The 23,315-nt window shown below is 42.1% G+C and overlaps 1 protein-coding gene across 2 annotated transcripts in view; it reads left to right on the top strand.

Moving 5' to 3' along the window:
* Positions 1-13,564, top strand: part of LOC126416515 (programmed cell death protein 6) — a 45,845-nt gene extending 32,281 nt beyond the window's left edge. For both annotated transcript variants that reach the window (XM_050084258.1, XM_050084257.1), the window contains exons 3-4: positions 6,946-7,214; positions 12,920-13,564. In XM_050084258.1, coding sequence (XP_049940215.1) covers positions 6,946-7,214; positions 12,920-13,021 — 371 coding nt within the window. In that variant the 3' untranslated portion in view covers positions 13,022-13,564. The remainder of the gene's footprint in view (positions 1-6,945; positions 7,215-12,919) is intronic.
* The last annotated feature ends 9,751 nt before the right edge of the window (positions 13,565-23,315 follow it).

The following is a 23,315-nucleotide window of genomic DNA, read 5'->3' as shown; positions in this document are numbered from 1 at the left end:
ACCATAGAAGTTTTGCGCCCTAAAACCACAAAAAAAAAAAAAAAAAAAAAAAAAAGTCCACTCCCCAATGTCATTGTGCACCACACACATACCCTTGCCTGTGCCAGAGCCAGCACCAACCTGACATGGTGCATACTCAACCATCAAGTTTTATAGTAAAGCTGTAATCACATAGCTGTGGCATTCAATATGCATTAGATGAGTATGTGCCAAGCAAGATCGTAAGAGATGGAAAAGAGCCACCGTGGTACAACAACCGAGTTAGAAAACTGTTACGGAAGCAAAGAGAACTTCATAGCAAACATAAACGTAGCCAAAGCTTTGCAGGCAAACAAAAATTACACGAAGCGAAATGTAGTGTGAGGAGGGCTTTGCGAGAGGCATTCAACGAATTTGAAAGTAAAGTTCTATATACTGACATGGCAGAAAATCCTAAGAAATTTTGGTCTTATGTCAAAGTGGTAGGTGGATCAAAACAAAATGTCCAGACACTCTGTGACCAAAATGGTACTGAAACAGGATGACAGACTAAAGGCCGAAATACTAAATGTCTTTTTCCAAAGCTATTTCACAGAGGAAGACTGCACTGTAGTTCCTTCTCTAGATTTTCGCACAGATGACAAAATGGTAGATATCAAAATAGATGACAGAGGGATAGAAAAACAATTAAAATCGATCAAAAGAGGAAAGGCTGCTGGACTTGATGGGATACCAGTTAGATTTTACACGGATTACGTGAAGGAACTTGCCCCTCCTCTTGCAGCAGTGTATCGTAGGTCTCTGGAAGAGCTTAGCATTCCAAAAGATTGGAAAACGGCACAGGTCATCCCCGTTTTCAAGAAGAGGCGTCGAACAGATGTGCAGAATTACAGACCTATATCATCGGTTGTAGAGTTTTGGAACACGTGTTATGTTGGAGACTTTCCTGGAGACTAGAAATCTACTCTGTAGGAATCAGCATGGGTTTCGGAAAAGACGATCATGTGAAACCCAGCTCGCGCTATTCGTCCACGAGACTAAGAGGGCCATAGACACAGGTTCCCAGGTAGATGCCATGTTTCTTGACTTTCGCAACACGTTAGATACAGTTCCCCCAGTCGTTTAATGAACAAAGTAAGAGCATATGGACTATCAGACCAATTGTGTGATTGAATTGAAGAGTTCCTAGATAACAGAACACATGTCATTCTCAATGGAGAGAAGTCTTCCGAAGTAGAGTGATTTCAGGTGTGCCACAGGGGAGTGTTGTAGGACAGTCGCCGTTCACATGGAATTAACTGCTTTCAGTTGCTGACCTGCTACATTGTAGCCAAATGATAAAGGATCTTTCTTTCTATGTATTCGCAGCACATTACACTTGTATACATTGAGATTCAATTGCCATTCCCTGCACCATGCATCAATTCGTTGCAGATCCTCCTGCATTTCTGTACAATTTTCCATTGTTGCAACCTCTCGATATACTACAGCCTTATCTGCAAAAAGCCTCAGTGAACTTCCACTGTTTTTTGTATGACCTTTGGATAACAGTGGAAGTTCACTGATGCTTTTTGCAGATAAGGCTGTAGTATATCGAGAGGTTGCAACAATGGAAAATTGTACAGAAATTCAGGAGGATCTGCAACGAATTGATGCATGGTGCAGGGAATGGCAATTGAATCTCAATGTATACAAGTGTAATGTGCTGCGAATACATAGAAAGAAAGATCCTTTATCATTTGGCTACACTGTAGCAGGTCAGCAACTGAAAGCAGTTAATTCCATAAATTATCTGGGAGTAGGTATTAGGAGTGATTTAAAATGGAATGACCATATAAAATTAATTGTCAGTGAAGCAGATGCCAGACTGAGATTCATTGGAAGAATCCTAAGGAAATGCAGTTCGGAAAAAAAGGAAGTAGGTTATAGTACACTTGTTCGCCCACTGCTTGAATACTGCTCACCGGTGTGGGATCCGTACCTGATAGGGGTGATGGAAGAGATAGAGGAGATCCAACAGAGAGCAGCGCACTTCGTTACAGGATCATTTAGTAATTGCGAAAGCATTACGGAGATTATAAACTCCAGTGGAAGACTCTGCAAGAGAGACGCTCAGTACGGGCTTTTGTTGAAGTTTCGAGAGCATACCTTCACCGGGGAGTCAAGCTGTATATTGCTCCCTCTTACGTATATCTCACAAAGAGACCATAAGGATAAAATCAGAGAGATTAGAGCCCACACAGAGGCATACCGACAATCTTTGTTTCTACGAGCAATACGAGACTGGACTAGAAGGGAGAACCAATAGAGGTACTCAAGGTACCCTCCGCCACACACAGTCAGGTGGCTTGCGCAGTATAGATGTAGATTCAATGTACAACAAGCTGACTTTATCTCCACCATGCTGCTGAATGCTCAGAAACGACCTGGTTTGTGCGTAGGGATATGTGCCTCAACATTGTATATGTGACCGCAGCATGCTCCAGGGGCAGTTGTTGGCTGTATCTGGCTCGCAAATCATGAATTTGTATCTGAATTGGACGGATGTAGAATTCATACATTAGCCATGTTAAAACACACACATCCTCCAGTGTCCACATGCTAGTCTTTTTGTTCTGTCTGTAGTATATATAAATAAAAACTTCAATATTCATGAACATGATATGAGGCAAAAAGCAAAGTTCCATGTCCAGTCAGTAAAGACATCAGCTTATGAAAGTTCCTATACAAATAGTGTGACAAAAATTTGCAATAGTCTTCCACATAAGATAAAAATAATTTGATCAGTCTCACTATATAGTAAAACCCTAAGGTCATTCTTGCTTTGTAACTGTTTCTATTCAGTAGCAGGATATTTAGGATGTGCAAAATATCTTACTCAAAGTAGTGCAGCCTCCCTTGTAAATAAACTCAATTGAAAGCACGCACGCTCCTGAAAAAGAGCTACTTACATTTACGTAACATCAAATATTGTAGAAAATATTTGTATTGAATTGATAATAAAGTTTAATAACCTATTAGAAAACAAGGAAGTGAGTAAAAAAGCTTTGTTACAGCAAGACGCAAATCAGCTACACATCGCACATTACTAATTGTAACTCAGCAATTTTTTTTTAAATGCTATGCGAACTTGCGTAAATGACTTTGTTTTCAATGTTACCATCTTCTGAATGCTTTAATCGCAGATGTGTTCATAGACATTCAGTTATCAAAATCATACCAAGAACAATGTGTGTTTGAAGAATCTTCAGTGTGTATTTGCCATGAAACTGTACACTTTCATAACACAATAAAACTCAGAAATTTTTTACCCACTAATGACATTTCCTATCTTTTTTTAAAAACAAGATCATGCCAGTAAACGATGGGTTTTTGAGATGTACTCAATATGCTGGCACTTTGAAATGGCATATATTCACAGGATGTAAGTTATAATATAAAACCCATCGATTATATTCAACTGAAAGCCAATATGATGATTTCCAACTTTGTGCTGAGAAGAGATTGCTTGCATGTGACGTTCTTTCATCTCATTAGTGTATGTTCAAATGCACATTCAGCATATCTGTTGTGCATGATATTGCTTTACACATTCGTAAAGACTTCTCAACATGGTTTTTCCATGCTGTGAAGTCAGGAATTTGACACACTCAGTGTTGACTGCTGAATGCACAATGCACAATCTGTGTGACAATGGCTTCACTTTCAAGACATTAAAACTGAGCACCAGAGTGGAATATGAACCTTAGACCTTTGTCTTTCACAGGCAAGTGCTCTGCTGACAAAATTGTCCAAGCATAATCCACATCCACTCTTGCAACCCTAATCCACCAGTATCTCTCTCTGAATTTGATGGATTGGGACGGTTTCTCCAATACATCATATTCACTTTGTAACCTTCACAGGCTCAGCCTCAACCTCTGCCATTCCTTTACTGCCCTGTCTCATTTACCTGCCAGTTCTTTTCTGCTCTGTTGCCCCCCCCCCCTCCGCCCCCCCTTTCCGTAAAAGACTGCCCTGGTTTCAGTGAAATAATATAACAGTTTCATTTAGACTATTTGCAACAAATTGTATCAAAGTTGGATATTTCTGAATGGAATAATACATCAAATTGAAAGTAATTTTTTTTTTAAAAAAAAAAAAAAAAGCTCAATATGTGCACCTTAAGTTATACAGCACACATCCATCGTAAATCCAGTTCTTCCCATTCTTTGGTTAACATGTCCAGAGTAATAGACGCAATAACCTCTTCAATTCTGTCAACTCTATCAAATTATTGGATAGTGGCAGAACATAAGTAAAATCTTTTTTAAAGCCCCAAAAGGAAAAAAAAATCACATGGTTTGAGATCGGGTGAATGAATGTAGAGGCCAATGGAAAAGAACTATCGTATCGACCATTGCAACAATCCAATGATCAGGGTATTCGATGTTCAACTATTCTCATAGAAAGAGATGCCAATGGGGAGGAGTTACATCTTGTCATCATATAAAGTTTTCAGGTTCGCCTTCTGACTGGGGAAAGAGCCATTCTTGCAACATATCCAGATAAGCCACTTCCATGATGGAAGCATCAGCAAAAAAGTGTGAACACTAGATATTAGAACACAGTGCAGAAAATGTTTAATTTTGGGGAATCTTCTATAATGTATGGGATCATTAGTATATTCTGACATGTGAATGTGAACATCTTGGTTATTTACCTTCCCACTTACATGAAAAGTTGTCTCATCACTGAACAACTTGTGATCAAGAAAGTAATAGTCCCTCTGTAACACTTAACTTGCAGAGTTATAATGTACATAAGTACATTACAGGCGCACAGAGCCACTATCTCCAGCTGCTCCGCCTAGAAGATAAGATGCTCTGACATTGTCAACATCCTCTTCAGACACTTTTGGTCACCCTCTTTTTCATTATCTGTTCCTTCTTGTATTTTTGGCCTGACTCCCCCTCCCCTTTTTACCTTGGTTGCCCCATCTTATCACTCTGGTTGCTTTCCCATATTTGTCCTCTGTACTCCCTTCGCTCATTCTGTACATTTATACTGACATAGTCACAGCTAAAAACTAAACTAAACTCTGCCCAAACAGACCATGAAGGCCCAATAGTACTGACCAGCCACCGTGTCATCCTCAGCCCACAGACATCACTGGATGCAGACATGGAGGGGCACGTGGTCAGCACACTGCTCTCCCTGCTGTATGTCAGTCTATGAGTCCGGAGTGGCTACTTCTCACTCAAGTAGCTCCTCAGTTTGCCTCACAAGGCCTGAGTGCACCCCACTTACCAACAGTGCTCGGCAGACTGGACAGTCCCCCATCCAAGTGCTAGCTCAGCCCGGCAGCGCTTAACTTCAGTGATCTAACGGGAACCAATGTTACCATTGTGGCAAGGCCGTTGGCATAGTCACAGCTACTCATTTACTAATAAGACGTTTGCTTCTATAAGTATATGAAACAACGTATTTAAAAAATCCTGAGCAGAAATAATTATAAAAAGTGCTTGCATTTGTGTGCCAATTGTCTAATGTTGATTTATTGACAAAAGGAAGTAATGTGGAGTAATGGATGCCCCACTGATAAGTGGCTCTGGGAGAAGTTGTATAAAAATTTTAATAAGAGAGGATATGAAACCAAATTTGTACGCAGCATACTTTTATGGCTGAGAAATAAAGGTACATTAAAAGATGTGCTGTAAGTGTCTTGCCACCGCCCCCCCCCCCCCCCCCAGTACACTTCACTGGTGACAGTACCGCCAAAAAACATTGGGCAGATGCTATGTTGCTATGATAATGCACAAAACACTGTTAATAGTAATCCATGCTGTAGTGAATTAAGAGACCCGCACACAGCCATTGAAACCTCAAAAGTCACATAGCACAGTTGCTGCCACATCGATAAATTAGCTGAGAACATCTGCTGTGAAATCATATACTCTGGAAGCAATATTCATGAAAATGCAACGCTGTGTTGAACTTTGTATGCAGATGGGGGAAGGCCGTTTCTGGCATGTAATGTTCTGTTATTTCTCAACCATAAAGGTATGTTTTGAACAGATTTGGTTTCATATCCCCTTTTATTAATTTTTTATAATACTTTTCCTGGGGCAACTAGCTAATGGGACTCCCATTAGTTGTAAGAATTTGTAACTACACTGTGTTAACAGTGTTGGTACCAGTATGTGTTGTCTATTTTGCTCAGTTCAAGTGGACAATTTTGAACTGTTGATAAACAATTGTATTGCACTACTGAAGGCAAAGTAAGTGTTGTGAGGTTTATTGTATTCTGGTTGTTTGTATCCAGGATGTATCAGCTGTTACAGTAGCCATGCCACATAAAATTAATGTTCAGCAGATATATTTGGTTATTTTTTATGTGGCATTTCAGTAAGACCTTGTGTTTTGCAATAGTTTTAGTGATACAGATCTTTTATGATGTAATTTTTAATAAGTAAAATCCCAGCTTTCCCAGAATATTTCTGTCATTTGTCGATGGCTGAAGGGTCCATAAGGAATCTAGTATGAAAACAGGGCTTCTATTGGTGTCGTGTAGCAGATTGTTTAGAAAAACAATTTGCTAACGGTAGCCCATTTTTTGATGAATGAAAATTTGTAATTTCACCAAGCATTGAGACACGCTGGAGATTTTAAAAGAAAGATAAGATTTTTATAAAAATAAATTTTCCACAGAAAGTTTCATGTAGACAGGCTAGATCTGTCTGAAGTTGTGATAGAACCCGTCCTGTACGTTAGATTCTAACTGATCTCTGTAACTGTTTACCTGTATTTTCAAAGGAATTCATTATCCAAATTATTCATTCCACTGTCCATTTGATCTTTTATAGCTTTAGTGGCTGATCTTTATTTAATTATTTTTCATTTGTTTTGCTGAACCTGGTATTTTTAACTTTCAGCATTTCTTGTTGATATACAAATATTAATGTGCATTGTTATTTCCAAACACAGGTATGTTCGACAAATCGAACAGAGGTACAGTCAGCTTTGAGGATTTTGGAGCATTGTGGAAGTATGTCACAGACTGGCAGAACTGCTTTCGTTCATTTGACAGAGACAATTCCGGCAATATTGACAGGAATGAACTTAAGACTGCATTGACTTCATTTGGTTACCGCCTTTCTGACAATATAGTATCTTTATTGATGCAGAAATATGATCGAGGAGGCCGTGGTGTTATTTACTTTGACGATTTCATTCAGTGTTGTGTAACACTTTATGTAAGTATCATTTAATAATCTGCAGTTCCATTTATTTTGCATGTCCTTACTAAAATTTTTGATAGCTGTCTAAATTTGGAGCAAATATTTTGTGCCATTATTAACTCCCATGAAGAAAAAGAAAGTATTTCACTTATTATTATTTCTTAATAATTTATTTCACATGGAGAAATTGTACATCTTTCAAAGAATTGGGAAAGACTGAACGACAGTAAAACAGCAACTGACTGACAAATTTCAGACAGATCATGTGATTCTCCATTGGACATAATGTTAAGATTCCGAGTGATTTATTCTTCTTTCAATTAATAATGCAATTGTCTTGGTTATATTCTTTTCTTCTCTTTTCCCTTTAGCTTCCAATGTGTGATTCTGGGATCTGTGTTGGAAAAAAGTTCCTTTTTTTGAAGGAAACCCATGTGGCCTCAGTTTTTTTTGGGAGTGGAAATTCTGTTTTAAGCAACTGATGGGCAATTATCTGCTGAAAACTAATGATGATCTGATGATTCATGAAAATATTTCCCTTGAAATGAGCCTCACTCTCCAGAATAGTTCACCCAGGTTAATTAATATAGTAACCACAACTGACAGTTACATATACACAACATAAAGACCAACTTCTGCAGAGTCCTGTCAGTCCACTGGCATTTCATCAAGAGAAATACAAATGCCTGAAACCAAGAGGGACTTAATACCTCAATGATATTCCACTAGAACTCATACAAAGTGGGAAACCTAAACAGTACAAGCCAGCATAAATATTGCCACAGTAGTCATTATAATTATGAAAGGTTATCTCAGAATCTGTGGCTATTATTGTAGCATCGTTCTTCCCTCCATCTCAGGCAAAATCTTTTCTGCTTTTAATTCTACAGGACAGGCTACAGATTGTTCCAAAGAAAATATTCCTTGAATCTTCATTTCTCTTTAGCTCCTTCAGAATTGCTGAGTGTATAATTTGTATCAAACAGCTGCAAGAGAAACATAGATTGCAACATAGACCTCTGTGCATAGTGTTCTGTAACCTGGAAAGGAACATGGACACCTTAAGTTGAAAAGCTATTCTAATGTTTTTCGGATGACACGAGACAGTGTGGTACTGAGCTGCAAGACTCACATGTCTCTCGCAGTTGACTTACATATTGTGTGCAGCCGATTCTCTTCTCTGGGTAGTCAGCTGTGTCGATCTCACAAAAGCTTATTCTCCGAAGACTATAGCGAATTACAGGAATTTATTAAGTTACTTCTCTATTCTTGAAATAATTTGTGTACTCGTTGACCGCTTTCAGTTCATTCTTGGTATATTTTCATCTCTCAACACAAAGCAACATTTACTCCTTTTCGCATAAGCAATTAGACTCTGGTAAGCCAACTGGTGTCTTTAAACGTCAGACTCGATAAAACACAAGTTCAGTATCATAGTAACAATCCAATAATTTATGGACATCACATGCGTCCTGCCTCATGCAGAGCTAAGACGTGAAGTAAGATAAAAGTCTTTAGTCTCAAGCAAGTCCAATACATGAATGTGCATAGAAATCTATATTCAATTGTTCATTAGTCTTTTTTGCAATCAACACAGACACTAACACACCAAAGAATACTACACAATTATTCCTTGGATTTTCATCATCTCTTCTGTGGCGCTGGCAGCAAACACTTGTCGTCGCCAGTCTCTCACTCTCTTACAGTCTTCTAATAACAAACTTCCGACCTGCACATAGAAACAGGTGGATTGGTAGAAGCGTTCTCACTCTCCCACACTCGTACCTAAAATATCGAGTGTTCGAGACAGTGGAAGGCCGAGTGTACCTAGAATTTACACTGAAATTCTTGAGGCACTACACTATATGGATGGTTTTAAGACACTGTAGATGCAAAACAAATTTTATGGAACTGATCAAAGAACTCCATTGCGGTGTGTTGGTCAGGGAAGGACCCTACCAAAGTGACATCTCTGCAAAATACAAAATTACAGGGGTCTTAAACAGTGCTGTGTACTTTTACCCTCAGCCTCTGCTAGTTGCCCGCTTTACTCCACATGATATTGTCCCCAACCCACAGTAGTGTGAAAATTAGATACAATTTTGTTGGAAGACTATTAAATGAAGCCAGACTTCCTTAGCAAGATTATCCAATGAGAGATGCAATACACAGATCACAGTACTTATCCAGTGCATACATCTGGAAAGCTGCCATCATGTCAGCATCGTATAATTAATCTAGGGGAACATCACAAACATTCCAAAAGAGAATGCACTTCATTTTACACTGATCAGTGTGGCACACTGGACTTCTAAGCAGTAAGATGACAGTTCAATTATCTCTTCGGCTTTACAGATTTAGCTTTTCAGTGATTTCTCTAAAAACACTTGACGTAAATGCTGGGGGGTGGCACCTTTGAAAAGGATGTGGCTGATCTCCCCCCCCCCCCCCCCCCCCAATCCTGAGCATGCAGTCTGTCACTAATGACCTCATTGTCACCAGGGCATTAAACTGTAATCTTCGTTGCTTCCTTCCTTGTAGCATTTGACATCATATCGAAATAGTGGCTAATTGGCATTGCCTTTAAGAACTGCACAATAAAAATGTCTGATGGCTGGCTGATTTTCTTTATTTGCACTTGTGTTATTGTAATTTAAGCCATCAATGACTGGCAGAAATTCACAGTTGTTAGTGTTTCTTGATGGATTTCACCATCAGCAGAACAAATATTTGATTAGTCTTTCTCTGAATATGTAAAGGCATTGGTACGTAAGTGAATGTTCTCATAAACTAAATCGGAAAATACTAGGAAATGAATGCTGCACTCTATGCCAAGCAGTAAATCTCATCACCTAGACATCTGTGATTCGAGCTTATGCATTGGATCTTGAACAGTAGCTCTTTCAACCCCAAGCCACTGGTAAACAGCCAGCAATAGTTTAATTGATTGTTCACCATCATATGTGTTGGCTGTTTTTAGTAGCAATATGAGGGAGATGAAAAAGCAGTTGACAAGTTATGTAATGTCTTTTTCAGCATTAAATGTCGGTTTAGTATTATCGAGGGTGAATTTCGACATATATATGGCACAGAAGTGAGAGTGCAGTGATAACACTAAAGACCAATGGCCTGATGCATGTTGCTCACTTTATGTTCATATGTTTTGCCTTGTGAAACTGTTTCAATAGATTGACAACAAAAGAATGTTTGTCTCACAAGTAGTTCATGCAAATAAATTAATCGCAGTACTACCAAGTTAGTCTCAGAGTTAGCACAGCCTCCTAATTGAGTGAGTGTGAGCTATCAGCTTAATTTCCTGTATTGTCCAAGGTGGTGCAGTGGTTAATACACTCATCTGAAAGGAGGAATTGATTTCATATCATCTTTTGCTCATCTTGATATAAGTTTCCTTTGGTTTCAGTACACAAGTTAAAGCAACTGCTTGAATGATTCTTTTGAAAGACAATAATTTTCCAATGTGCTTATGCTTTGTCCCTTAACGACATTTTCATCGCTTTTATTTTTTCCTTTCTTTCTTTCTTTCTTTCTTTCTTTCATTCATTCATTACTAACATTGCTGAAGTAGTGCCACTTTGTAGAGGCTGCATTTAACAGCTGTGGGCAAAAATATCATGAGTTGGGAACAACTGCTGTAAGAAGTCCTTCCTGTTAACATTGGTACTTGCATCCAGACTTCAGAGTATTACATAAAAATCAGAATGATTGTAGCAAATGCTGTTCAGGTTAGCATATATAGGTGGATTTGTGAAGAGTATGTGTTTAAACTTAATAAAGAGTTGTTACTGCAAAACTAGTAAAATTATCTGTGCTGTTGGATGCTTATCTCATCAATCTGCTGCAGGTGAGTGGTTGCCTATCTTCATTTTTGTTAATTTCCACACTGTAATTTCCTCTGTTATTATGGAATTTAGTGTTTGTTGTAATTCAGTAAATGCCTCAACTTGTGCAGTATCAGATAATTTTTACTATGCTATCTAGATACGTAATCTTTCGCTTCATGAATTTACATTTTTTCATTTCTTTTCTTTTGCTTTCATTTTTCAAATCTCTGTTTTTAAACTGTAGTTTGATTTAAACCTTTCCCTTTCAGCTCAGTTGCCTTCCTGTCCTTTGTTGCTGCTCCTGTGCTTTGTCATGTGCTGTCCCCCTTTGCTTTTGCTGTGAAATTAAATATCTGCTTCTCCTCTCATTGCTATTTCAAATTTCCATGATTTAGTATCTTTGGGTTACAATGGAATTGTCACATGCTGATAAGGAACAGTAGACTGACAGTATTCTCTCATTGTATACTGGGTGATGGTGCCTCTTACTTGCAGTAAATGCAAGATATCCCCTTAACACATAGAGAACCCAGTAGTATCTAATTACTAAGTAAGTGGTAGTGTGTTATAGGCTGTCATAATGGTTAAAAGACTTAAACTTGTTGGGAGGAGACAAGATGTTATTGCTTTACAGTTGAGCCTTTATCAAGTATGCATGAGAGCAGTGGAAATAGCTGTTAAGATCATAACAGTTCTGTACCACTCTTGCATATTGTGGGGTGGTGGGATTACCATGTTGAATAAATTTAGGTATTTGTGGAAGATGTAAAAATTCTGCTGCCTATATAGTAAATCATGTGTAGGGCTGTGTGAATGAATGAGACATCATTGTACATGTCTAACCCTGTAGAAAATATTATTGCTTAATCCATATGAAAATGGAATAACATAATAATGGTGCAAAGAGCCCCCTGATGTGCTGTGTACAGTGGCTAGTGGATTCTGAGTGTTGTCACAGCATACATTCCCATATTGAAGAAACTAACTGCTGCAAATTGATAATTAGTTCTAGTTTTATCACAATTAAGAAAAATGTGGTTTAAAAACTGCCAGATGATAAACACTTTTAAAAAGTTGCAATAGGGCTCGTACCATTTGCTCTTAGGCTCGTTTTCTGGAACTGTGTTTAAATGAGGTCTGTTATCCCCTCAGCATAGCATTTTTGTCATCCATCTTACTGTTATAATATTTTTGTAATCACACAGATGACACCCATTCTAAGTTTTTTCATTGACAAGACCTTGTCCTATTGTTGCTTAGTTTTTAATGTTTTTGGTATATTAAATGCAAAATATGTCGAAGGCACCTTCTTTTACCTACTTCTGTTCTGGCATATGGAAAACTTTTATCATCCAGAGCATAGTGCTTGAGAGATGACTAATGTCTTATATCAAGTCACTTTACACAGGGCTCAGCATTCTACAGTAGTGTGCCACCAGAAAATTTTGTATGAGAATAAACCAGAAAGAGTGAATACTGTATGTGGCAAAGAGAAACTGCAGCAGAGTAACAGGGAAATACTGCAGTGTGCCAACCCCCCCCCCCCCCACACACACACACACACACACCCAGTAATAAAACTACAACGTCTCTCTCTCTCTCTCTCTCTCTCTCTCTCTCTCTCTCTCTCTCTCTTTCTCTCTCAGCTTTTCTCCATCATTGAAATATAAATTTGGTTCATAGATTACATTTTTCCATAAATAGGTCCCTGTTGGCTAAGATTATTTCAAAACTTTGCGGAAGACGTTTGGTGAAAACTGAAAATGACACTACTAAAGTGTCTGATTTGTGTACAATAAATTTAATTCTGTAGTTGCTTCAATTTTATTCGTCACACTATCAACAATAATCTTTTTCTGTTTTTCAATTTTTTTACAGACTCTTACATCTTCATTCCGCCAATATGACACAGATCAAGACGGTGTCATAACAATTCATTATGAACAATTTTTGAGCATGGTTTTTAGTCTGAAGGTCTGAAAGTATCATTTTGGTGATAGTTTTCACTTCATATTGCAGTTTATAAAGCCACAGGCAACAATAAAAGATGATGTATGCATGTATCTTAAGAGCATCAAAAGAAAAATTGCTTGCTCATATTCCTCCAGTATCTTTCCTATGCTTGTCTACCTCACACACTGTCAAATTTTCTCATTACTTACTGTGTGCTTATGCCATTGGAATGTAATTGATAAATATGTTGAAGAATAAAGTTTTCATTATGATTTTATATTCTATAGATGTTCACTCTTGTAAAGGAACAGTGTTTTAGTGACAAGATTGTCTGAATTATATCTCTGTGATAGATCTGGAAAGAGGTGATATTTGAAATTTTATAACAGACTTTATGTGGATGTGGTGCTCTCCCTATTATGGGAGTTATTGCGACATGTATGTGCTTTTTTTGTCTGATTCGTATACTTGTATTTTAGGTGTAACAACGCCTAGTATTGTTTACTTGTGAAATTATATATACAGTTAAAATTCTCTCAGTATTTTGTAAATAAAAAACTTTTTATGAAATGATGTTTTATTTTTTTACTGTGCAGCTTACACAAGGTCAAAAATAATATAGAACAGCATTTTTGTCCTGTGCTTGGCAATGTGCTGAAAACCTGATTTTCAATTTTTTGTGTGTGTGTGTGTGTGTGTGTGTGTGTGTGTGTGTGTGTGTGTGTGTGTGTGTGTGTGTGAGAGAGAGAGAGAGAGAGAGAGAGAGAGAGAGAGAGAGAGAGAGAGAGAGAGAGTGTAATTCAGTTACATTCCTGTAATTTTGTCTAGTAAGAACTGATACTCTAACAAAGAATTTTCTCTAGCAGGCTACTGCAGCAATAAAACACAAATGGGGGTATAACACCAAACTAAAATTTTTGTGGCAAAGAAAAGTGTCATTTACAACAACAAAACACAGTGTACACGCAAGTGTGTGCCAATAGTAAAATGTATCAAAGGCTTTAGGATGAATATTATGCAATAAACTACTTTCAATTAGCATGATCACAACTGTTAACATTTTTAGAGCCCCCTCCACACCCTAGTGGCAGATCACAGCAATCCATCACAAGGGTGACCAATAGCTTTGTCCCCCCCCTGCGGGACCGGGGGTTAGAATAGGCCCGAGGTATTCCTGCCTGTCGTAAGAGGCGACTAAAAGGAGTCCCTCCCCCTCAATGGGGTAGTTAGCGCCTGCGCCCGGAGACGGACGATTCCACAACCTATATTTGCGGTCACTTTGGTTTTTCACTTCTTCTGGTTTCTTCCTTCCTTTGGTTGTTTCCTTTCTTAGTTCTTCTCCATCTCACTGTCGTACTTACTTTTCCCCTTGCCTCCTCCTCCTTGCCTCCGCCTCCTCCTTGCCTCCTCCTCCTTGCCTCCTCCTCCTTGCCTCCTCCTCCTTGCCTCCTCCTCCTTGCCTCCTCCTCCTTGCCTCCTCCTCCTTGCCTCCTCCTCCTTGCCTCCTCCTCCTTGCCTCCTCCTCCTTGCCTCCTCCTCCTTGCCTCCTCCTCCTTGCCTCCTCCTCCTTGCCTCCTCCTCCTTGCCTCCTCCTCCTTGCCTCCTCCTCCTTGCCTCCTCCTCCTTGCCTCCTCCTCCTTGCCTCCTCCTCCTTGCCTCCTCCTCCTTGCCTCCTCCGCCTCCTCCTTGCCTCCTCCTTGCCTTGCACGCGTTTGCACGCGTAGTCGGTGACGGGGTAACGCGAAATTCCCCACCCTGGGTAGACAAGTAAGGCATGCACATACCCCCTGGTAAAGGCCAGGCCCAGGGAGGGGTGATTGCCTGAGCTGACACCTTCCGACCATGCCGATTGGTCCCTCCGTCCCTTTCTCGGGAGGTGTGACCTGAGGTGTAAACATTCACCTAAGGCGGGAGTGCCCTCTGAGAGGGTCCTCACAAGGAAGAAGCGCGCCATCGGGGACGCTGGCAATCATGGGGGATTCCTCCGCAATGGATTTCTCTTCTTCTCTCTAGACTTCTGCCCACAAATGGAAACTTGACCAGCCACCAGTGACAAAAGTACTACTGCCTGCCCCACAGTTCCTCGTAGTTTCTCGATCTGAGGACGGAAAGGATTTTTCCTCTGTCAACCCTTTCGTTATCCAGAAGGGCGTAGATGCCATAGCCGGATCTGTCAAGTCTTGTACCAGGTTGCGTAACGGTACCTTGTTACTAGAAACTGAGAGCGCCTTTCAGTCACAAAAACTACTTCGGGCCACACTCCTGTACACGTTCCCTGTTCGGGTGGAGGCTCACCGCACTTTCAATTCGCCTTGTGGTGTGGTATATACTAGATCATTCGACGGATGGACTGACGAGGAGATTCAGTCTTTCCTCACTGAGCAGGGCGTGACGGCTGTCCATGGGGTCATGAAAAAGGTCAACAATGACCTTGTACCGACCCGGACACTTTCCTTAACCTTTGATAGTGTTCAGCTGCCGTCGCGCATCAAAGCGGGCTACGAGGTTATTTCTGTTCACCCCTATGTCCCGACACCTACGCGCTGCTACCAGTGTCAGCATTTTAATCACACTTGCCTGTCTTGTTCTAATGCGGCTAAATGTGTCACTTGTGGCAGGGATGCCCATGAGGGTGACTGTCCACCTCCGTCTCCTCATTGTGTGAACTGTCAGGGTGACTATGCAGTGTCCTCCCGTGACTCTCCCATCTACAAGGAAGAACGCTGTATACAGGAAATTCGGGTCAAAGAGAAAGTGTCCACCTCAGCTGCTCGCAAGCTATTTGCTAGTAGGAAGCCCATGCTGCTCCCAGCGGGGAAATACAGTACTGTCCTCGCCTCTCCTCGGACTACCAGGGAGGTGGCGACGCAGACGTGTAATCTGACCTTCAGCACTGCGGTCGTCCGTTCGGCCAGTGCTAAGATCGCCCAGTCAACGTCTCCTCTTCCTCCCGTCACCCCTCAGACACAAGCACCTTCATCAGCTTCTGCCAAGACGAAGACCCAGAAGTCAGATGCACGGGCCTTCAAGAAGGAACTGTCCCGTGCAGACTTCCTACGTACCTCGAACTCGCAGCCATCGACCAGTGCTTCCACTAAACGACCTTCCAAGAAGGCTCATAGGAAGCACAGTTCTCCTTCTCCGCCACGGCACATTTCTTCTCCTGCGCCACCCAGCGGTTGCTGCCCCAGGCCGTCAGCCATTTAGCCTGGCCGCACTGCTGGTAGCCGACCATCTGGCCGTTCACCGGCGGAGGAAGCTCCCCCTCCCAGCCATCTTAACAAGATGGCTGATGAACCTATTGAACCAATGGACGATGACTCCGCCTACTGATAGCGGCGGCAGTGCTCGCTCGAAGCCAGGCCCTCAGCGGCCTTAGCGATGACCCCTTCTTGCATCTTCTTTTTCTTCTCACGATGGCACTTATTCACTGGAATATTCGCAGCATTCGCTCCAACCGAGAGGACTTAAAGTTGCTGTTCCACTTGCACCGTCCGCTCGTCATAGCCCTCCAGGAAACGAAGCTATGCCCATGCGACCAAATTGCCTTTGTAACTACACCTCTGTGCGTTTTGACCTACCCCCTGTGGCAGGTATTCCGGCTCATGGAGGGGTTATGTTGCTGGTCCGGGATGATATTTACTACGATCCCATCACATTGCACACCGGCCTGCAGGCAGTTGCCGTCCGAATTACTCTCCCCACTTTTACGTTTTCCATTTGTACCATTTACACTCCATCATCGTCTGCCGTTACCAGGGCAGATATGATGCAAATTATTCCTCAGCTACCTGCACCATTTTTGTTAACTGGAGACGTCAATGCCCACCATCCCCTTTGGGGCTCTCCAGTATCCTGCCTGAGGGGCTCCCTGTTAGCAGACCTTTTCAACCAGCTCAATCTTGTCTGCCTCAATACTGGCACCCCTACTTTTCTTTCGGACACATCTCACACCTATTCCCATTTAGACCTCTCTATATGTACTACCCAACTTGCACGCCGGTTTGGGTGGTATGCACTTTCTGATGCATATTCGAGCGACCACTTCCCATGTGTTACCCATCTCCATCTCCTGCATCATACCCCTTCTCCGTGCTCAACTAGTTGGAACATATCCAAAGCAGACTGGGGGCTCTTCTCCTCCTGGGCGGCCTTTCAGGATCAAACCTTCACAAGCTGTGATAGTCAGGTCACACACCTCACGGAAGTCATTCTCACTGCTGCTGAATATTCCATCCCTCACACTACTACTTCTCCACGTCGCGTACCGGTCCCCTGGTGGACCGCAGCATGTAGAGATGCTTTACGTGCTCGTCAACGTGCTTTACGCACCTTTAAATGCCACCCTACAGTGGCGAATTGTATCAATTATAAACGATTACGTGAGCAGTCGTCGTATTATTAAAGAAAGTCAGCTGGGCTGCTTCACAAGCACCTTCAACAGTTTTACTCCTTCTTCTGTTGTCCGGGGTAGCCTGCACCGGCTATCTGGCACTAAGGTCCACTCACCAGTTTCTGGCTTGATGGTCGCGAATGACGTCCTTGTGGCCCCTGAGGATGTCTCCAATGCCTTCGGCCGCTTTTTCGCAGAGGTTGCGAGCTCCACTCATTACCGCCCTGCCTTCCTCCCCCGAAAACAGGCAGAGGAGGCTAGGCCACCTAACTTCCTCTCCTCGAATCGTGAAAGTTATAATGCCCCATTCACCATGCGGGAACTCGAAAATGCACTTGCTCAGTCACGGTCCTCCGCTCCAGGGCCTGATTCTATTCGTATTCAGATGCTGAAGAACCTTTCTCCTGCAGGTAAAGGTTTCCTTCTTCGTACTTATAATCGCATCTGAATTGAGGGACATGTTCCCGCACGCTGGCGCGAGTCTATTGTTGTACCAATTCCTAAGCCGGGGAAGTACAAGCACTTGCCTTCCAGTTATCGACCCATCTCGCTTACCAGCTGTGTCTGTAAGGTGATGGAGCGAATGGTTAACTCTCGTTTGGTTTGGCTGCTCGAAACTCGATGCCTACTTACCAATGTACAATGTGGATTTTGTAGGCGCCGCTCTGCTGTTGACCATCTGGTTACCTTGTTGACCTTCATTATGAATAATTTCTTGCGGAAGCGCCCGACCGCGGCTGTGTTCTTTGATTTGGAGAAGGCTTATGACACCTGTTGGAGGGCGGGCATTCTCCACACCATGCATACATGGGGCTTTCGTGGTCGCCACCCTCTTTTTATTCGTGCCTTTTTAATGGATTGACAGTTCAGGGTATGTGTGGGTTCTGTCCTATCAGACACCTTTTGCCAGGAGAATGGGGTGCCACAGGGCTCAGTTTTGAGCGTCGCTCTCTTCGCCATAGCGATCAATCCAATAATGGATTGCCTCCCAACTGATGTATCAGGCTCCCTTTTCGTGGACGATTTTACCATCTATTGCAGCGCGCAGCGTACATGTTTCCGGGAGCACTGTCTTCAGCGTTCTCTTGACCGTCTTTACTCCTGGAGTGTTGCCAATGGCTTCCGTTTTTCTGCCGAGAAGACAGTCTGTATTAACTTCTGGTGCTACAAAGAGTTTCTCCCACCGTCCTTACGACTCGTTTCCGTTGCTCTCCCATTTGTGGAGACAACAAAATTTTTAGGTCTTACATTTGACAGGAAACTTAGCTGGTCTCCACGTCATATTTGGCTGCCCGTTGTACCCGTTCTCCAAATGTCCTCCGTGTTCTCAGTGGTATGTCGTGGGGAGCGGATCGAACCGTCCTACTTCGCCTATATCGGTCGATTGTCCGCTCCAAGCTGGATTATGGGAGCTTTGTATACTCCTCTGCATGGCCGTCCACCTTACGCCGCCTCAACTCCATACAACATCGGGGTTTACGTCTTGCGATCGTATCGTTTTATACTAGTCCCGTTGAGAGTCTTCATGCTGAAGCCGGTGAATTGCCACTCACCGGCATGATATACTGCTTTGTCGGTATGCCTGTCTGCTACTGTCAATGCCCGACCACCTGTCTTATCGTTCCTTTTTTGATGACTCTCTCGACCGTCAATATGGGTTGTATGTCTCTGCCCTGCTACCCCCTGGAGTTTGCTTTCGTTGCCTCCTTCAACACCTTGATTTTTCACTCCCTGCAACCTTTAGAGTGGGTGAGAACCACACGCCACCTTGGCTCAAGGCTCAGGTTCGTGTTCACCTTGACCTCAGCTCGCTCCCAAAGGAGGTTACCCCCAGTTCAATATACCACTCCCGTTTTGTCGAACTTCGTTCGAAGTTCATAAATATGACCTTCATTTATACAGATGGCTCTAAGACCAATGACGGTGTCGAGTGTTCTGTTATTGTCGGGGCACAAAGTTTCAAATACTGGCTCCATGGCCATTGTTCGGTCTTCACGGCTGAGCTCTTTGCCCTCTACTAGGCTGTTCTTTACATCTGCCGCCACCGACATTCTGCTTACGTCATCTGCTCAGACTCCCTGAGCGCCATCCAGAGCCTCAGTGATCCGTATCCGGTTCACCCTTTCGTGCACCGGATCCAACGCTCTCTTCAGCAGCTGGTGGACGACGGTTCTCCGGTCAGCTTTATGGGGGTTCCTGGCCATGTCGGTATCCCTGGGAACGAAGCTGCAGATGCCACGGCCAAGGCTGTGGTCCTCCAGCCTCGGACAGCTTCTTGTTGTGTGTCTTCATCAGATTGTAGCAGGGTCATTTGTCAGAGCATTTTATCGCTGTGGCATGCCGATTGGGGTGCACTTACGGACAACAAGCTTCGGGCCTTGAAACCTCTTCCCGTGGCTTGGGCGTCCTCCTCATGCCCTTCTCGGCGGGAGGAGGTCGTTTTGGCCCGGTTACGAATTGGACACTGCCGGTTCAGCCATCGCCATCTGCTGACGGCTGTGCCGGCGCCGTTCTGCCCATGTGGGCAATTGGTGACGGTATGCCACATTTTAACGTCCTGTCCGGATTTTAATACACTGCGTCTTGATCTTGGCCTGCCATGTACTCTGGATGCCATTTTAGCAGATGACCCAGGAGCAGCTGCTTGCGTTCTTCGTTTTATCAACTTGACAAACCTGTCTAAGGACATTTGATTATGCTGTTTTATAATACTCTGCCTCTCTGTCTTTTATAGTATTGTCCCTTTTAGTTGGTGTTTTAACCTTGTGCCTCGTGGTGCATTACTAACTTAGTCTGGGCGCTAATGACCATTGTAGTTGTGCGCCCTAAAACCACAAAAAAAGATAATAATAATAATAATAATGATAATAATAGCTTTGTAGATCGCACGTTTGGTCAGCTCGCTGCGACAGGTCCAGATCGCTGGTCACATGGAAGTACCAGGCAATCTGATAGATCAAATGCAATTCTTGCATGCAATATGGCTGCCTGCTGGTTAGCAGCGGTGAGTGGCAATATGGCAGCCAGTCATTTATCTATTTATTAAGCATGGTTGTGCAGTAGGTCCCTCTTATGATTTTGAGTTATTTTGAAAAAATTAAAGTTGTTAAACATTTAAGCAGAATGAAATATGTACCTACTCTATTGAAAGAAGACATTTTTAATTCAAATGTTAAGGGTAAGGCTGTTAACTCTGCTCAAATCCCTTGTCATTTCATATAATCTAACTCCGTTATACAATTTGTAACGAGTTATGGTAATCAGTAGTGCTGTGTTGACAACATCTCTATTGACACTGTGATGAAACAAGGTGCGATAATTTTACTTCCCCTCTTGTTTTGCCATCTGCCTCCTTAAATTCATTTTTTCACTTTTAACTAATTACCATTAACATATGTGAGTATAATCTGCATTTCTGTAAAAGAGAAAGACTGGCATTCAGTTTTAAAGAATATGACACTAGATCTAATTTTGTGCTTAGTTTTATGTACCTAATTTATTTTGACTATTCCTAGTTACTATCTTTCATTATAGCACGAAATTAGTAGTTGTTTCTTAACTTGAATTTGTTGACTTATAAACAAATATAAATTCTGTACTAATTATAAACATTTGGAGGAACAACTAACAGTATTCATAGAGTCTATTTGAAAACATGTTAGCAATGCCGGTGCTTAATTAATTCCAAAGTAATTAACAGTTTTGTCAAGAGTATTGTTTGTGTAACTTTATTTGTTTCATCATCATTTAAGACTGACTATGCCTTTCAGCGTTATCAGTCTTAAATAATGATTTAAACAAATAACACGGCTTAACCCATGTAGTAGAAGAAACTGTTAAAAAGAAGGAAGTTTCCTATGTATTCAGTTAATTGAGTGAAGTAAGTTTTAATTGTAATTTCTGTGAATTAAACATCAAGCAATGTGTAGTTTCAGTACCTGTTATCGTGAGGATATAAAACGGCCTGATTTTTGGTCCAGAGACAGTCAGTCCATGGCACAGTTTGATGAGCAACCTGTATTGGTTAGATCAACAATAATGTATCCAAGAAATAAGTGTAACACAATTGTTACGTGTTAAAACAATGACAGTGTCTGTTCCATACATACCTTGCTATTCTTAAAGAACTGTGTGGTTACGTTTTTACTCCTCATAGATGTTCAGTAGTAAACTATTGTAGCAGTATGTGGATGTTCGCCTGCAAACTATTAATGAGGCTTATTGAAAGATAAACAATAGTGCACTGCCCCTATTAATTGTGTATATGGGGGGTTGTGAACAGTGAAAGTAAACAACTGTGAAACGCAAATGTGCATCTGTCGGCTACATCATTCAAAGTAGTCAGTGTTAGACTTCCATCCCTCTTTTCTTCAGCCAGTATAGCAATGCAGTACGTAGACACCAAGGACAACAAACGAAGAAATAAAGCAGGTGAACATCACAACACATCAAATAAATTGTGTAAATACTTACAGTTAAATCATAAGACTAATGAATAAAGAGATTCAGGACTAATAAACATAAAACATATTGTATTTGCATACTAGAAAGATGTACACAACCTGTGAAAAATGTAATATATTATGTAAAGTAACCTGCAGCTCCCATGAAAAGCATTTCAAAACAAATTAATAAATTATAATTCTCACGTATTTTAAATTTGTGTTTTGCAAGTATCCCTGCGGATACAGAAATCAGCTGCTGCTGCAGCAGCTGCTGCTGCTGCTGCTAACATAGTTCATTTTCTGTAGCAGAACTTCCCTTCCAGTGACATTTGTAATACTGATTGAAATTGATTGCCAAATTGCTCAGTGTATGGTGTCCAAGCAAGTGACCGATTAGACGATATGGCATTCAGTGGATTGCTTCGATCCGTTGCTCATGTGTGAAGCCCTTAACAGGTGTGGGAGCTCCTCAGTGCCCTTGCACATTTCCCCAACACAGTTCTTGGGCCTGATCGGATCCAAAGCCAAATGATCTCTCATCTGACTAAAAGCGGCATCTCCTCGTCATCTTCAACCGGATCTGGTGCGATGGCATCTTTCCATCGCAGTGGCGGGAGGGCACCATCATTCCGGTGCTCAAACAGTAAAAACCCGCTTGATGTGGATAGTTATCGGCCCATCAGCCTCACCAACGTTCTGTGTAAGCTGCTGGAGTGTATGCTATGTCGGCAGTTGGGTTGGGTCCTGGAGTCACGTGGCTTGCTGGCTCCATGTCAAGGCGGCATCTGCCAGGGTTGCTTTACCACTGATAATCTTGTGTCCATCGAGTCTGCCATCCGAACAGCCTTTTCCAGATGGCAACACCTGATTGCCGTCTTTTTTTGACTTACGCAAAGCATACGACACGACTTGGCAACATTGTGTGGGTGGGGTCTCTGGGGACCACTCCAGATTTTTATCCAAACTTCCTGTCGCTCCGTACTTTCCGTGTCCAAGTCGGTGACTCCCATAGTTCCATCTATATCCAGGAGAATGGCGTCCCGCAGGGCTCTGGATTGAGTGTGTCTCTATTTTTAGTGGCCATTAATGATCTAGCAGCAGCTGTCGGGCCCTCTGTCTCACCTTCTCTGTATGCAGACGACTTCTGGATTCGTACTGCTGCTCCAGTACTGTTGTTGCTGAGCGGTGCCTTCAGGGAGCCATCCACAAGGTGCAGTCATGGACTCTAGCCCACGGCTTGCAGTTTTCAGCCGCAAAGTCATGTGTCGTGCACTTCTGTCGGTGTCGTACCGTTCATCCAGAACCTGAAGTTTACCTTAATGATGATCCATTCACTGTAGTGGAGACATATCAATTCCTAGGACTGGTTTTCAACGCTCGATTGACTTGGCTCCCTCATCTTCGTCAGCTTAAGCAGAAGTGCTGGCAGCACCTCAATGCCCTGCGTTGCCTGAGCAACACCAATTGAGGTTCAGATCGCTGT

The sequence above is a fragment of the Schistocerca serialis genome, chromosome 8, assembly GCF_023864345.2.
Source record: "Schistocerca serialis cubense isolate TAMUIC-IGC-003099 chromosome 8, iqSchSeri2.2, whole genome shotgun sequence".
Classification (NCBI taxonomy): Eukaryota; Metazoa; Arthropoda; class Insecta; order Orthoptera; family Acrididae; genus Schistocerca; species Schistocerca serialis.
Note: the sequence above shows the minus strand (reverse complement) of the source record. Positions and strands in the feature narration are given on the sequence as shown.